The 17106-nt window shown below is 40.3% G+C and overlaps 1 protein-coding gene across 2 annotated transcripts; it reads left to right on the top strand.

Annotated features, from left to right (window-relative positions):
* Positions 1 to 1096: 1096 nt before the first annotated feature.
* LOC119498916 (fizzy-related protein homolog) lies at positions 1097 to 9512 on the top strand. Of its 2 annotated transcripts, none has more exons than XM_037788033.1 (14): positions 1097 to 1282; positions 3302 to 3375; positions 3861 to 3989; positions 4164 to 4227; positions 4989 to 5128; positions 5213 to 5298; positions 5395 to 5578; positions 5703 to 5768; positions 5918 to 6020; positions 6175 to 6359; positions 6451 to 6684; positions 6990 to 7094; positions 7786 to 7878; positions 7977 to 9512. In XM_037788033.1, the coding sequence occupies exons 2-14, from the start codon at positions 3307 to 3309 to the stop codon at positions 8016 to 8018; spliced, it is 1500 nt and encodes a 499-aa protein (XP_037643961.1). In that variant the 5' UTR covers positions 1097 to 1282; positions 3302 to 3306; the 3' UTR covers positions 8019 to 9512. The 2 variants fall into 2 exon arrangements, with proteins under 2 accessions (XP_037643961.1, XP_037643962.1); XM_037788034.1 differs by having other exon boundaries at positions 1098 to 1282; positions 4989 to 5119.
* Positions 9513 to 17106: the final 7594 nt, after the last annotated feature.

The raw sequence follows: 17106 nt of genomic DNA, 5'->3' as shown, positions 1-17106 counted from the left end.
TTTCAGACATTTTTCAGACATTTTTTTACTGGCATTTTTTCAGTTTTTTTTCAAACATTTTTCAAACTTTTTTTTCAGACATTTTTCAGACATTTTTTTTACGGACATTTTTTCAGATTTTTTTTCCAACATTTTTCAAACTTTTTTTTAGACATTTTTTTCAAACTTTTTTCAGACATTTTTTTTACGGAAATTTTTTCAGACTTTTTTTTCCAACATTTTTCAAACTTTTTTTTTTCAAACATTTTTCAGTCTTTTTTTCCTGCATTATTCAAATAGTTTTTTTCAGACGTATTTTTCCGACATTTTTCAGACTTTGTTTAGACTCTTTTTTCAGACATTTTTCAGACTTTTCTTTCATTCTCTTTTTTTCCTTTTCAGACATTTTTCAGACATTTTTTTTACGGGCATTTTTTCAGATTTTTTTTCCAAAATTTTTCAAACTTTTTCTTAGACATTTTTTTTCCAACATTTTTCAAACTTTTTTTTACGGACATTTTTTTCAGATTTTTTTTCCAACATTTTTCAAACTTTTTTTTAGACATTTTTTCAGAATTTTTTCAGACTTTTTTTTTACGGACATTTTTTCAGACTTTTTTTTCCAACATTTTTCAAACTTTTTTTTTTCAAATATTTTTCAGAGTCTTTTTTTCCAGCATTATTCAAATTGTTTTTTTCAGACGTATTTTTCCGACATTTTTCAGACTTTGTTTAGACTTTTTTTTCAGACATTTTTCAGACTTTTCTTTTATTCTTTTTTTCCTTTTCAGACATTTTTCAGACATTTTTTTTACAGACATTTTTTCAGATTTTTTTCCCAACATTTTTCAAACTTTTTTTCAGACAATTTTGTCACTACGTAGCCAAGATGGCGACAGTTGAGTGTGCAAAGTGTCCAGCGTTCTACACTCTGACCGGTTTGAGTACACTGCATTTCCCCGTACTTCCCAGTGTGAACGCGCTCATGCACTCAAAGTAGTAAGTGTAAGTAAAGAGTACTTGGATTGGAACACACTGTTAGTCTCTGGAGATGTGGGAGGACAGTCGTGACCGCTGTTTCCTTAGCAACGCGAAATGTGTGATTCAAAAAACAGTGACGTCACATCCTTCCCGTGATGCTTAGCGAGCCCCAAATTGAACACTCGGCAAAAGAAAACAATTGTGTTTTACAGGCTCTGTTTTAAAGAGTCAAACGCACAAAACAACACATTTACACTGGGATCGGACACCGATAAGAAACACAAGTCAACGGTGCGTAACGGGAAGAGTTCCTCCGGGCACGGTAGGTGTAAATACAACATAGATGTGAACAAACAATGTGTGCTAACGCGTTAGCTGGACAGCTAGCTTGTCTTACGTTAGGTCAGCCAGCTGAGCTAACGTTAGCATTAGCATAGCTCTGTATGCTTTATGACTGATTTATTTGGTTTTTAAATCATTTTAGCATCCCGATTACAGATCAGCAATAACCACCACAACTGGGGTGTTTTGTTTAGTGCAACCAGCAACCAAAATACCCGCAGTTAGGATGGATTCACAGCTATTTAGTTGCTAAAGCTCAAAGATAATGTTGTTAGCAGAAGACTGAGCCCAACCAGCAGCTGATCACAGCCACTGTGACTAGTGTTAGTGTCATTTACTGTACGGATAGTTTAAGGATGATGTGCGATTAAATGAAGGCACTAGAGTTTAACTTAATTGTTAGTCATGTCATTATGTAGGAATGCTTCTTGAAGGTGACTGTTAAAGTTTGTCTTTTCATTATCATCCAGTTAAATTGACTTTACCTTATGCCAAATGCAATACACAGTTTGTTCCCCCAGGCCATCAGACTTTTAAATAGATAATTCATATGACACCTTCTCACACAAAACTATATCTTTAGCATAGCTCTGTATGCTGGATGACTGATTTATTTGGTTTTGAAATCATTTTAGCGTCACTATTACAGATCAGCGATAACCACCACACACTGGGGGTTTTGTTTATTGCAACCAGCAACCAAAATACCCCTGTTAGGGTGGATTTAAAGCTGTGTAGATGCTATCATTAGTTCTCCTAAAGATAATGTTGTTAGTAGAAGACTGCGCCCAACCAGCAGCTGATCACAGCCACTGTGACTCATGTTAGTGTCATTTACTGTACGGATTTACCCCTAGTTTAAGGCTAGTTTAAGGTTGAGCTAGTTTTAAGTGCGATTAAATGAAGGCACTAGAGTTTTTTTTTTCCACTTTAGTTTTTATTGATGTTTTTCAAAGTTATACACATATCAACAACATATGGGCATGTACACATTCAGACCCACAAACCAAGGGAACAATACAAACAGGGCTCATGTTTGGGAGTTACACTTCCATTATACCATACATTCTCATGTCATTTCCAACTCAATCAGTTGTCCTTTCTGCCGTCTTCATTGCTGTTTTGTTTTTTGAATAATGTCAATTTCTCCCACTTGTCTTCCATCTGTGTTTCTTGCAGTCTTAAACGATGTGTCAGCTTCTCCATTATGTATATCTCCTCTACTACCCCATCCACTGCTCGTGTGTAGGGGGATCCACTCTACCCCATTTCTTTGTGATAGCTTTCTTACTAGCTATTAACAATATATTAACCAGATATCTTAACCATAAGGCACTAGAGTTTAACAATTGTTTGTCATGCCATTATGTAGGAATTGCTTCTTGAAGGTGACTGTTAAAGTTTGTCTTTTCATTATCATCCAGTTAAATTTACTCTACCTTATGCCAAATGCAATACACAGTTTTTTCCCCCAGGCCATCAGACTTTTAAATAGATAATTCATACGACACCTTCTCACACAAAAATATATCTTATACTGTATATGTTCTTAATGTATATGTTCTTAATATGCCTTCAAGATTCAAGATGTTTATTGTCCCGCCGGTTATACAGGTACAAACGTGTGAAATACTTTTTGTTGGGAAGCTCCATTAAAATAATAAGTTATATTACATTTACATTACAATTACATTTACATAATATGCCTGTATATATTCTTAATATGCCCTTGTACAAAGTATTTCCTTTTATAATTGTAATATAACTTATTATTTTAATGGAGCTTCCAAGCAAAAAGCATTTCACACGATTGCACCTGTATAACCAGCGTGACAATAAACATCTTGAATCTTGAATACATGTCGATACCGGACCAGAAGTCAGCAAGTCATAACTGAGTGTCCGTTTACTAACCTAGTCATCTGACATGTGCATTCAGGAAACTGTTATGTGTATGATTTTTTTATAAATGTGTTGATCAGCCTTCTCCTGTTTTCAGGCATCATGGATCAGGACTATGAGTGCAGGCTGCTCAGGCAGATCAACATTCAAAATGAGAACGCAAGCCCCATAGTAAGTAAAGACACTTGCTGTGTTTCCTCTTGAATAGAATAGTTTCCAAAAATGAACATAAATTGCCTCATCTAGCCAAGACTTACAGTCTTGACTAGTATCACTAGTGTGATTAGGTTTAAGATTAGATCTTTACTATAGCATGATGATAGCCCCTCCCAAAGAGGATTGTTATCTATCTAGCATGAGACTTAAGATGGGTGGAGATGGTGTTAGTCTCCATGTGCTGGAAGAATAAACGGTTTAACAGGCCAGTCTTTTTCTTTTGTCGATGTCACTAGTGTTGAGTGAAAACAAGACCTCACCAGCCAAATGACGGGGTTTTGTGAATGATGCCTCCTGTTATTAACACCTCAGACAAACGCACCATCTGCCACCTAAATGATCTTCCTGCTTTGTTTCCAAGTTTTTACATCACTGTCCAAGGTCTGTTTGTGTCTGGCCTCCTGTCAGAAAATGCTTTCTCTTCTCTCTTACTTGTGTAGAAAGCGGTAGGAGCGGCGCGAGCTCTGACACCCACCAGCTCCCCCCTGTCCTCCCCTAGCAAGCACGGCGACCGCTTTATTCCCTCCCGGGCCGGAGCCAACTGGAGTGTCAACTTCCACCGCATCAATGTGAGTCTGCTGCTACAATACACCCGGGACTTCACTGTGTTTTCTACCAAAAGAACAGTGTTCTCAAGATCAAAGTGTTGATTAGAGCTTATAAAGACAAAGCCTAGCCCCTTGCCATTCTTCCTTTGCTTGTCTGAAATTGCTTTCAATGATAATTCCATTTTTCTGATGTAGGAAATTGAAAAGTCGCACAATCAAAACAGAAAAACCAAAGATGGCACAACGGACAGCAACAAAGGTAATCAATCCATTTTTATATATTTAACATATCTAAAATTAATTTTCATTAGCGCTTAATCTACCGATTATCCATTACTTGTTTGGTCTATAAAATGTCAGCAAATTGCAAAAAAATGTCTGTCTCAAGTTCCCAGAGACCAAGGTGAAGTCTACAAATGTATTGTTTTGTAAAACTAACGGTCCAAAACCTGAAGATATTCAATTTACTGTCATAGAAGAATAAGAAATCTAGAAAATATTCCCATTTGAGAAGCTGCAACCTTTTCATTTTTTGCTGGCTTGAAAAATTACTTAAATGACTAATTGATTATCAGAATTGTTGCAGATTCATTTTCGGTTGATTGACTTATTGTTGCAACTCTAAAGATGACTGCCTTTCGGTATATTGTACACTGCAAAATTACCTTTTCTGCGACAATTTAGTTATCATAGGAAAATAATAATGATACTCCTGAGTTATCCTATGACTCTCTAAAAAGACAAATAGTCTCTGCTGTAATGTGCATCTGATGTGAGTCTTATCCAGTTTTCAGCTCATTTCTACAGGTGTCTCTGTCTGCTCCAGTCAAAGTTGATAATTTGACCTTCTCTTGTTTACTAAGCCTGGACAGCCTCATGGAAACCGGAGATAAGGACGAAACAAAGCTTTGTGAAAAATTCTCCCTGATCTTTAGAGATGTGAGAGAGCGCACAGTGTTTGAACTTACTCATCTCGACAGCCTGGTTTGATTTCCTCTCCGTCTCTTCCTCTGCCTTTAGCGGATGGTCTGGCTTACTCAGCGCTGCTGAAGAACGAGCTGCTAGGAGCGGGCATCGAGAAAGTCCAGGACCCCCAGTCAGAAGACCGCCGTCTGCAGCCATCTACCCCTGCCAAGAGAAGCCTTTTTAGTGTAAAAATAGTCAACATGGCTGTAGCTTTTAATGCATTAAGTTTCATGGGGATTTTTTTCCTGCATCAGTAATCATCCATTTGTGTTTTGTAGTATTCTGTAAGTGCTAAGAGGGCTCTGCCAGAAGAGGATGGAAACACAGTCTCTCCATATTCTCTATCACCTGTCAGTAGCAACAGGTAATGTGTTTTCCACACCATTCCTCAAATGCCATCTCATCCATTTTTTGGGGATGTAGTATCATATTCCTTACTTCATTGTGTTGTGCACTGCAGCCAGAAACTGCTGCGGTCGCCGAGGAAACCTACGCGCAAAATCTCTAAAATTCCTTTCAAAGTCCTGGACGCTCCCGAGCTTCAGGACGACTTCTACCTCAACCTAGTGGACTGGTCCTCTCTGAACGTGCTCAGTGTGGGACTGGGTACCTGTGTCTACCTGTGGAGTGCCTGCACCAGCCAGGTGTGTGTGTGATCTGTTAACACAAACACACAATCGTACATCACTTGAATTATAAGAGGATGTAATTGAACTGCCTCTTGGATATCATGTTAATCTGTATTTTTTTTCCTCCCCATTGTTTTAGGTGACACGTCTATGTGACCTTTCTGTAGAAGGAGATTCTGTAACGTCAGTGGGCTGGTCAGAGAGGGTGAGTTTCTCTGTCATCGATTATCATCTTTTCAAATTGTTGTCAACACAACATTAAAATAGAAACGTTTAGGTTTTTGTAAATGCTGTATTAACTCATTACAAACTCTTTGTCAGAGGGATATTTCAAAGTGTGCTGCCTATTTTTAGGGTAACTTGGTGGCGGTGGGGACTCATAAAGGCTATGTACAGATCTGGGATGCAGCAGCAGGGAAGAAGCTCTCCGTACTAGAAGGGCACACAGCCAGAGTGGGTGAGTTGAGTGGCTGGAGAAGACGGAGGCGGAGACGGTTCATAGTTTGAGTAAAATATTACAACCTATGTTCATGTTCACACAGTTGTTTAGCAACATCTCTCATTCACGGCCAGTGAATCATTTTCCCTTTCATTTCATTCTTTGCTGCCAGGTGCGTTGGCATGGAATGCGGACCAGCTGTCGTCTGGGAGCCGCGATCGGGTGATCCTGCAGCGGGACATCCGAGCCCCGCCTCTCCAGTCAGAGCGCCGTCTGCAAGGACACAGACAGGAAGTGTGCGGGCTCAAGTGGAGCACAGACCACCAGCTGCTAGCCTCAGGTGGAAATGACAACAAGGTATGTAGACGGAGACTCTCACCTTTCTGCGAGCTACACATCAATGTCAGGACCACTTTTTTATACAACATCACGTTTCTCTTGTCTGTAGCTACTTGTGTGGAACCACTCGAGCGTCCTCCCGGTGCAGCAGTACACGGAGCACTTGGCTGCAGTGAAGGCCATCGCCTGGTCTCCCCACCAACACGGCCTGCTGGCCTCCGGAGGCGGCACTGCCGACCGCTGCATTCGCTTCTGGAACACTTTGACCGGCCAGCCCTTACAATGCACCGACACCGGCTCTCAGGTCTGCAACCTGGCCTGGTCCAAGCACACGAATGAGCTGGTGAGTCACCTGACGGTTTACTAGCCATGCATACAGCATCTCCTAAGTTATGTTTTTATAGTAAAGTTGCTATTTGCACACAAATCGAGGTGGATGTGTTGGTGACTCGCTTGCTATCCAACAAGATGCATCATGTAAATGAATGTTGAAAACTGTTTCTGCTTCAAATCTTTGAGCTAAGCTAAATACGTCTCTCTGAACTATAAGCAGTTATTGATTTTATTTGACAGTATACAGGCACATGTCTCAAACTAACATTCCTTCAAGGTAAATATGTGAAAAAAAACACTGTTTGTTTCCTGCAGGTCAGCACACATGGTTATTCCCAGAACCAGATCCTGGTGTGGAAGTATCCCTCTCTCACTCAAGTGGCCAAACTTACTGGACATTCCTACAGAGTACTCTACCTGGTCAGTATATGATATACTGTGTGCATTTATCTGCAGAACATTGTCCCAAATAGCTAATACTAGGTGCTAAAAACATTGCTGGAAAATAAATACAATTGAAATTAATTTACTATTAATAAAATAAAGAAATGTGCTGATGAAGTATTTTGATTCTCCTTTGTCTATATTGTATGTGCAAATATATCACATGTATTTGATATATATATATATATATATATATATATATATATATATATACATATGTATTTCATATGTATCATATGAAACTAGAAAACCTAAGGAATCCATTGTTACCATGTCATCTTAGCTTGTCGGGGAGAAGGTTAAATAACACTCCAAAAGTTAGGCTAAATTCTGGCGAGGAAAAGTTGGCATGGCCATTTTCAAAGGAGTCCCTTGACCTGTGACCTCAAGATATGTGAATGAAAACTCTGAGATGAACAGAGTGAAACCTGTATCTTATACGATAAAACAGATGTTGACAAACTGCATAATTTTCAGTTGAAAAAAGGTAATAAATCGCAATACATCTTATTGCAAAATGTTTAAAATCACAATAAGATCGTATCGTGATAATGGGGTATCGTGGGGTCTCTGGTGATTCCCACCCCTACAAAATACCCCTGATTACTTTGATTTTCTACTGTTATAATACTGTATATTCAGTGTATAATAATGCGTTTATGTGCAGGCCATGTCCCCTGATGGAGAGGCCATTGTGACGGGAGCTGGAGATGAAACACTTCGGTTCTGGAACGTCTTTAGCAAGATGAGATCCACTAAGGTATTTATTACTTTACACCCAAGATATCTTTCTCTGTTACACCCCCTATATCTGTCTGTGATGTTTTATCCCTCCTTCTATCTCCCTTTCTCTTTTAGGAATCGGTGTCAGTGCTGAACCTCTTCACCAGGATCCGGTAGTGAGCACACCTCTGTACTACGAGGGAATAAAGCCTGGAAGGGGATTTATCTTTGCATGTATCAAGCTGTAAACGGGCCTCTTCTTTGAGTATTCATTCACCTCAGTAGTCTACAGAGGGCCCCCCTCGATTGCCCTTAGTTATTTAGCCAAGTTGTAGCTGGAGGTGTGAGGGAGCTGAACAGATGCACAGCCTGGAGTGTCGAGGGCAGAGGAGATACGTATTTACAGTATTCCACTTCCTCCTGAATGACGGAGCCACTGCCTCCTCCCAACAGACCACTGATGTCTGATGACCAGGAGGACTTGGGGGGGCGTTTCTCTCCCCACGTGATTATGTTTTGTTTACAGACTGACGTTGTGCTTACCTGCCAAATATTGAGTTTGTCTTTTTGTTTGTCTTATTTATTTTATTTTTTGTTTTTTTTAAATAACATTTTAAAAATCTATTCCTACTAGTGTGTTTGTTTCGAAGACTGGTAGATTTTCCTTTTATTTTTGTGTGTAACTGCGGTTTTTGGTCTGATCTGTGGAGTATGTTTGCAGCTCGTCTTTTTGTATATTACTGAGACAATAATGTTTCATGTACACTGATAACCGATTACATATAGCCGTTTCGAGAGCTGTTAAAGGTTAACAAGTATCGGACGAACGGGCCTGATCTCCTTTTTTAAAATCTCACGTTAAGTTAATTTTAGTCTGTTGATATTAAGCAGTATTGGCTCGTTGTTTCATAATCTCTCATTTAAAATCCTGTAATGGCATACGTATGGCACATCTTAGAATAACATAATTTTTTGGTAACACAGTGGATAAGAACAGTCGCTTACCAACGTAATTCACATGAAAATGATAAGATATTAATGTGACTTGTGTTGAAGCTTTTTACTCATGTTGTTTCCCTACTTTCTCAAATGGAAAATCAGGCAAAGGGAAGTTAAAATGAAAACACTCTGGCTTATCAGTGTAGTCTGTAACAGCAACTAAAGCACACAGTGAAAACATTTGGGATTAAATCAGAGTGAAATGCTGTTCTGTGCAGAGCTGCTGCTTTGTGCTGTGTCTGCTAACATATTCAAGCTCGGGGCACTTGTCTTTTGCTACTTCAGACCATTTCTGCGTTGAGCAGTCATGCATTCTACTTTGTTTTATATCTGAAAAGAAGATTTCATATCATCTGCAACATTTTCTCCCAGTTTTGATTATCCTTTTTCCTTGTTTGAGTGTTTGAGTCAACTAGCGTGCCACATTTAACGAATGCTATTTATTTGTGTTGAAGAAAGGTTCTTGTACAGAAACGGCTTTGTTTGTTTACTAATGTTATCTGAGGGAAGTCGATGGGCAGTTTCACTGCTGGACTTTAAGGAAATTTCTTTTAATGCCACTTCAAAATCAAGACAATGCTGCCAACTTGAGTTACAGAAAGAATGTTAAAAAGAAAAATATTTCTGTTCTGAGAGATAATCAACAATTAAACGATCATATCTTGTACCTTACGTCGTCGCTGTTTTATTGTGCAATAACTCGAGAGTGAAATCAGTCTGCTGCTGTGAAGTAAAAGTGGAGATATCATTGTTATATCATTATTTATAGCCTGATCAAGATCAACAAATTCATACTACAAACAAGTATTTGGTGTGTAGCCAAACTATAGAGCGCCAAAACTATTAGAAACACATGAATGAGCCAAACTGCTGCACTGGGTCCCTTCATTACCATGAACATGGGCACTTAAGCTTCTCTTATTTCTGTTTCACTACTGTAAATATTCACTAGAGAACTGAATGTGTATTTCTCTGCAGCTGAAAATAGTCCTAATCAAATGCACTATTTATTACTGTCTAGCTAAAAACTACAGTGCCTAGCTTTTTAGAAAATGATCTGCCTTTTAAAAAAGAAATAAAACTACCATTTTTAGAAGATCTTCAGAAGGAACCAATGGGCTCGGAGCTGAATCCCAGACGCAGGCTAGAGAAATCAAAGACAAACTAAAGCATTGTTGGTTTTGGTCTTTTCATGGGATTTGTTGACAATAATAATAAGAAAAAAAAAACAATATCACCACATTTATCCTTAACTTTTCAATTTGATTTTAAAATATCCCAAAAGAGGTTCATCTGGATTATGGCATACATCTATTTATCTATTAGTGGTAGCATTCCCCTGTTAGGAAAAGGGATCTGGTGTAGAGCTGCAACGATTAATCAACTAGTTGTCAACTTAAAATAATTGCCGATTTTAGATTATCGGTTTGAGTCATTTTTTAGTTTAAAAAAAAAAGACAAAATTCTCTGATTCTAGCTTCTTAAATGTGAATATTTTCTGGTTTCTTTATTTCCTCTATGAAAGAAAACTGGACGCCATCTTCGGCTTTGGGAAACACACTGATATTTTATAGACCAAACAACTAATCGATTAATGAAGAAAATAAATAATTGTTAATTGCTAATTGCCGTCCTAATCTGGTGATTGTAATGGCGTATAATTCACATAATAATTACATATCGTGCGGAATAATCTGTCATCATTTGTTTTTTCTATACTCAATTATTCTAGTTTTTCCTTTAATCTGTCACCTGTCAGGATGCCTCTCAGTAGATGTGGCTTCCTGTGTTGTCCAAATTCAAAGTGGACACCAGAGGGAGCCATCCTATGAGCAGACACTACACTGTTGCTACCACACCCTTACAATCCACCTTAACCATGTTACCTTGAAGGTGAGAATCAGATCTAACACTCACTTGAGGAATATCCCGCCAGTAACGTTGCCTGTCTTTATAACCGGCTATGAGGAAGGTGAAACATTCTAACAGAGATTGTATCTGGTTTCATTTTATCCACCGTTACGCACCACATTTATAAGAATGAGAGTTTTTTAACGTGCCAAACATCCTTTGGCCTCAACTTGTTTCCTGGAAGTCTGTGGATATTACTAATCCAGCCCACACAAGCATAGTTTTCACCCAGAGCATGAAAAATAATGAATGTGCACCACGTCCCAAAGCTCCTACACCTCTGCTCGTGCCCCGTGGTCCATCCAAACTCACTCTTACACGTTTAAGCAGGATTTTTATCAGTGTAAAAAACAAAACAGCTTGAAGGTCTAAATACATGAAGAAAAAAACAAATCTTAAATGCCTCTGCCTCTGTGGTTTTGCTATAATTTACAGATAGATATCAGAAAATGGCTAATATTGAATACTGGCTGTCTGAAAAACACCACCGCTAATTTAGTGAAGAACGAAAGGTCTTTTTTTGTAAAGTCTTTTTCCGCGTGATGACGATCAGGTGCTGTGGGCCTCCGTGACTCAGCTTCTCTCAACGCCAGAGAGCCCGAGCTTTTCTCCCCTTCAGACTCCATTATAATGTCATCTAAATAACATGCATAGTCCATTATAGTGATCAGATAAATCATCTGAATGGAAGACATTCAGCACAGTCTTCCAGCTCATCTGTGGCTCTCGGTGGGCAGATGTTAACATTAAGCCCTGAAAGCAGAGGGGAGGACGAAGGGGGATTGCTAATATGCATAATCCTACCTCCTGATGTTTCCATCAAGAGGCACAGAGTGCGATGTTCGTTATACAACTAAAGCCTCACAACACAGAGAGCTGGATCTTCCCCCAGGTTCCTCCCTAAGCCCGACTCTTGAGTTGTATTGATAACCAGCGTATACACGGGTATCAAAGGAACAAGGCTTTTGTGAGAACTAATGGCTGCAGCCACCCAGGCTTCTTTTTGGTCATTTTATCAGAGCACAGAGAGGGTCACTCATGTGCCTTATTCATACATAGACACTACGGTCACTCAGCAGCACCTGCATTCATAAACTGGGGGGTTGTAGCCTGTAAACTGTGACGAGCTGTCAAATAGCAGGTGTCAGAGAAGATGCTACGATGGAAAGAGCTGAAAAAAGGGACAACAGAGCATTATAAAGGTTCAGTTGTGCCTGAATGTCTTGAGACTTTTGAAGATTTTGTCCAACAGGTGCCCTGAAAGAAGCAGGAAACATCATTGTCGAGGTGTTATTTAGTGTCTTCCTCTGAAGTGAAACGAAAGTTAGACCGTCCTTAGACGGTAACTTCGGTATTTTTCAACCTGGAACCTATTTTCCTATGTTTGTGGGAAAAGTGACTAATGGGACGAGACTTTTTGAAATTGGACCAGTATTCATCCTACGTCACGCTCAGGGTGGGAAGAATCTCTGTAAACTACTGTAGTCAGACAGTAGTTTACAGTAGTAGTACTGTACAGCTATATAGAGTGCTCAAGGAATGAGTCCTAAACCCCAGAAATGAGTTAGCCTTTTAGCACTTCTGGAAGTCAATGGGTTCTTTGAATGGGTTTTTAGTTAGATGCCTGAAATAAGGTCTGTGGTTAACACAAGCTTAAGATATTTTAACATTTTGTTCTACAAGATAAAACACATCAGTAGATACCCCTCTCCTGAATTTTGAAGCTTTTATGTGTCTTAAAAAAGGTGGTTGCTAACAAGTGACTAAATGAGACTACTAAACATCATCACGCCGAGTCGTCCGTCTTTACAGTCTCATTATGTATACTTGTGACCGTGGTGTAGTTTGTTTAAAGCCTAACTTTAGCTTTTTACTTCTGCCGATTGCATTTACACTTCAAAAATCTGAAAAAGTGGTGTTCATTTGTGAAAATGATCTTGCTGAACGAAACGTGTAAGTATCATAAACCTTTGTTTGCCACAGAGCTTATTTTCTGCAATAATCCAAACTCCAATGGAAAAATCCCATTGTCTTTTTGTCAAGGGAACCCAGGGCGATGCTAACTTCCTGGTTGGCCTACAAAAACATGTCATCCCTGCACCACTCTATAGATATGGTGAAGAGTAGGGATGCACCGATACTGGTATCGGGTTCAATACTGTGCTCATGTACTCATACTTGCAAAACGGCTCCAATGCAAAACGGTCCAATACAACGGCACCAATACCACACGCGGTTGGGGCGCACTGAGGACAGTCTGCCCTGGTCGACAGTCGCACTGGAAGCAGGGAGCCCGTCACGGTGCGGCGAGGTCAGGGCGGGGAGCGCTGTAAAGCTGCGGCTGTGAGCCACCTTCACCCGAGCCTTTCCAAGCCAACATAGAGCCGGTCGCGGCGCACCGCCTCGTATGCGGGAATCCCCAGCCTGCCGTGTGTCGCTCACACCCTCCAGCTGGCTGTTAATAAGGCACAGAGAAATACTCGTATCGGTACTCGGTATCGGCGAGTACCCAAATGTAAGTACGTGTACTCGTACTCGGTCTGAAAAACAGTGGTATCGATGCATCCCTAGTGAAGAGGTTCAAACATTTGACTCGTGTACCCCAGCTTCAAACAATCAAATGTGGACAGATAAGTCTGTAAAGATCCCCAAAATAATCCAAACAAAGGGATACAGCAACTGGATTGAAGGTTACATCCATAATGTTGAAGAAGAGACCACCGGCGCCCGGCGTGTTGCTATTTGACATTAGCTAAGTTAAGTTGGCAAGTAGCTAACTTGCTAGCTAAAGTTGTCATGAGGAATCAATGGCTTGGCTTGTAGTGTCAATGTTACAATTAACTATTGCGTCAGAGGAGACATCATCTACTAGTTTGATATATTAATTTAGTAATACGACAGCGGCTAACGTTAGCTAACTTTGGCTAACGCAAAGCGCTAACGTTGGCTAACGTTATGTGTTAGTTTGTCAGATGGTATTTATTAGCTAGTCTGGTTCCTGTATAACATTGTGTTTGTTTCAGTCAAAGTTGAGTGTAGCAGCACTATCACAGTCAGGCCAAAGTCACAATTCACCTGGCAAACAAACACATAGATTAAAGGGACTGTTACGCTGTTCAGACTCAGACTCCAACACAAACTACACGGAAGCACCAAAACCGCAAAGTTATATCAAGTGAAGCCTGTCTGTTAAACAGTGTTGGCCGCGGTCGGAGGACGCGGGGGAGACCGTAGCTTTGGTCTCCAGGGCCGGAGTCTCTGCTCCTCTGCTCCTCTGCCTGCCGGCTTGCCTTCACTCACAGCTCGCTCCACCTCTCACGTGCATGCGCGCACACTACACACTGCAAAAGACTTCGTAGCTCTGAGAATATCTAGTGAATGTACAGTGGACGTTTGTGCAGAAATAACTGCTGCAGCTCCTCCAGACCAACAGAGGTTTCCCGTGTCTTGTGAAGTGACGGGGCTCCGCATCGAGAAACATCATTGTCTCTGACCAGGTGCCGGCCGGTGTCTCCCCTGTTCCTTCTGACTTCTGATTGCGATCGGGAGGCTGAAGCAGGAAAAGCCAACACTAGGATCAGCAGTGATTCATAGAGAGACCTTTGTCTGGTCAACTAACATTACTGCCAAACAGGGGAAATATTGTGGTTTAGCTGACGTGTGTCGCCTCACTGTTTTGACGGATGCTCGTTCTCATTCAGGTATCGCGTGCACATCTCAATGTTACAATTAACTATTGCGTCCCAGGAGACATCACCAGCCTCTAGGCCTACTAGTTTGATGTATTAATTTAGTAATATGACATCACAGTCAGGGCAAAATCACAATTCACCTGGCAAACAAACACATAGATGAACACAAAAGGTTCATCTAACCTTTGTATGTTTGTTAGTTTGTCCAAGTCCCGCTCATTCTGAAATCTGAATATCCGTTTACTCTGGCTCAAATAAATACACTGAATTCAAACACCTCATCCACATCTAAATATTCAGCCGTGACATTGAGAATCTTTTAGATAACACTAAACTACAATGTACTCCAACACAACAAACTTTGCCCAGCTGGCTCTCAAGTTTCCACCATGGATGTATATGGAGGCAACGCGTCATCTCGCAAGATTTCAGAATGAGACTTCTTCTTCTTGTTCTTCTTTATGGCAGACTAGGCATGGTTTAGTACATTATTGCCCCCACAGGTGTAGAATCATCATCATCCCTCAATACTGGACTAATTTCCGAAATGGTTCTCCCTATTATAGTCAGACACAAAAACATGAAAAAAAGGGTCAAGGTTGATGTCTGCTCAATTTATTAATATAAAATAAGTGGGTTCCAGTTAGCAAATAAAAGTGCTCAGTACAACTTTGCAAATATGAATAGTTGCTTCATTTTTTCTGCATGTCACCATAAACTGAATACTGACAACCCAATTTTAAAACATCCCAAAGGGCTTTGGCAACTTGTGGAAGAAATTTGAGAATCATTTTTGATATTTTCTAGATGAAGTGCAAATTAGATGGAGCTCTAAAATGCAGACTTGCCAACATGTTTAGTAGCCATATGACTCACATGGAATTATGAACAGGATTCATATTGGCTTTCAAATCATTCTGGCTGCATGGTGACAGTTTCTGATTTTCTAATAAGGAAAGATAGACTAAGGCAGATGCCGCCTAAGTGTCTAATTGCTGACAACACTTTTTAATACCCCGCGGCTTGCTGACAATTATTATAATTGTGAATTCTAATTCACAAGGTGGTACAATCCAATCCCTAAGTAGACCAAACATGTCCAAATTTCATTTGTAATTATTTGTAAAAACACACTTCTGACAGGTCATTGTTTAGTTTTCCTGTGGTTCAGATAGGATGAGTGAGGAGCGGGCAGAGTCATGAAAAGCACTAAAGGACCACAGACACCTCTGCTCACTGTGATAATGCTGCTCTGTGTTACTCTCATTGCTGCACTGGAAGAACAATCCAATAATACTCTACCAATAATACTAAACCCAAGCTCTTAAAAGTACAACAACTGCACATTTAAATCACTCTCTTGCACGCAAGTTCCAGCCTGCAACTACAACTACACTGTCAAGGAGGTCAAAACAATGAGTTACAGTATCATTTAAAGGGATTGTTTGTTACTTCTTACACGTATAAATCAATCCGGGTCGGTGTCCCATGCGCGCTCGCGTGTGGCTACGCTGTTCAGACTCAGACTCCAACACAAACTACACGGAAGCACCTAAACCGCAAAGTTGTATCTAGTGAAGCCAGTCTTGCTAAATAGTGTTGGCTGCGGTCGGAGGACCCGGGAGAGACCATAGCTTTGGTCTCCAGGGCCGGAGTCTTTGTTGTACTCTGCTCCTCTGCTCCTCTGCCTGCCTGCTTGCCTTCAGTCACACACCGCGCTCGTTCTCGCTCTTTTGTTCCACCTCATGTGCATGCGCGCCCACTACACACTGCAGAAGAGTTAGTAGCTCTGAGAATATCTAGTGAATGTACAGTGGACGTTTGTGCAGAAATAAATGCTGCAGCTCCTCCAGACCAACAGAGGTTTCCCGTGTCTTGTGAAATGACGGGGCTCCGCAGCGAGAAACGTTATTGTCTCCGACCAAAACTCCAGTGTCTTCCCTGTTCCCTCCGGTCGTGGTCGGGAGGCTAAGGCAGGAAAAGTCAACACTAGGATCAGCAGTGATTCATGGAGAGACCTTTGTTTGGTCAGCTAACATTACTGCCAAGCAGGTGAAATATAGAGTGATATTGTGGTTTTCACTGTTTTGAGCGACGCTCGTTCATGTCTATGTAGAGCGAGCACAAGCGCGAGCCCGAGCAACAGAACACTGACTTTCATTGACTTAACGGCCACAGGTGTCGCTGTTAACAAGCAATTTCTGATTCTAACAAACAGTCCCTTTAACTATTATGTCATTTAAAGATAGCATTTATGATTATCATCTCTCAACCCACTGTCCAGTGTTGTTGACCTGTTTGGGAAACTTTGTCATTTGGGCTACAACTGACAGATGACTTTGTAAACATCAGTTTGTAACAGCCACCCCCTGCTGACATTTACACCATTCAGCTATAAGGGTAAAAGTGCAAACAAGACTCTTCAAGACATCTTTTTAGCTTCCTTCCTTCTTTTAAAAGACTGAAAAGTATCACGACAAGTGTGCTGTTATTGTCCATAAGACACTGTAATGGTATATGCATAGTTGGTTTGTGATGCTGATAGTTAGGGCTGGGCAATATGACAATATATATCGTTTAAAACGATATAAAAATGTTGTTTATATTTTTCTATATTGTTTCTATCGCGTATAGGCTAGGCCTATATTTAATTATTATTTTCT

The sequence above is a fragment of the Sebastes umbrosus genome, chromosome 12, assembly GCF_015220745.1.
Source record: "Sebastes umbrosus isolate fSebUmb1 chromosome 12, fSebUmb1.pri, whole genome shotgun sequence".
Lineage (NCBI taxonomy): Eukaryota > Metazoa > Chordata > Actinopteri > Perciformes > Sebastidae > Sebastes > Sebastes umbrosus.
Note: the sequence above shows the minus strand (reverse complement) of the source record. Positions and strands in the feature narration are given on the sequence as shown.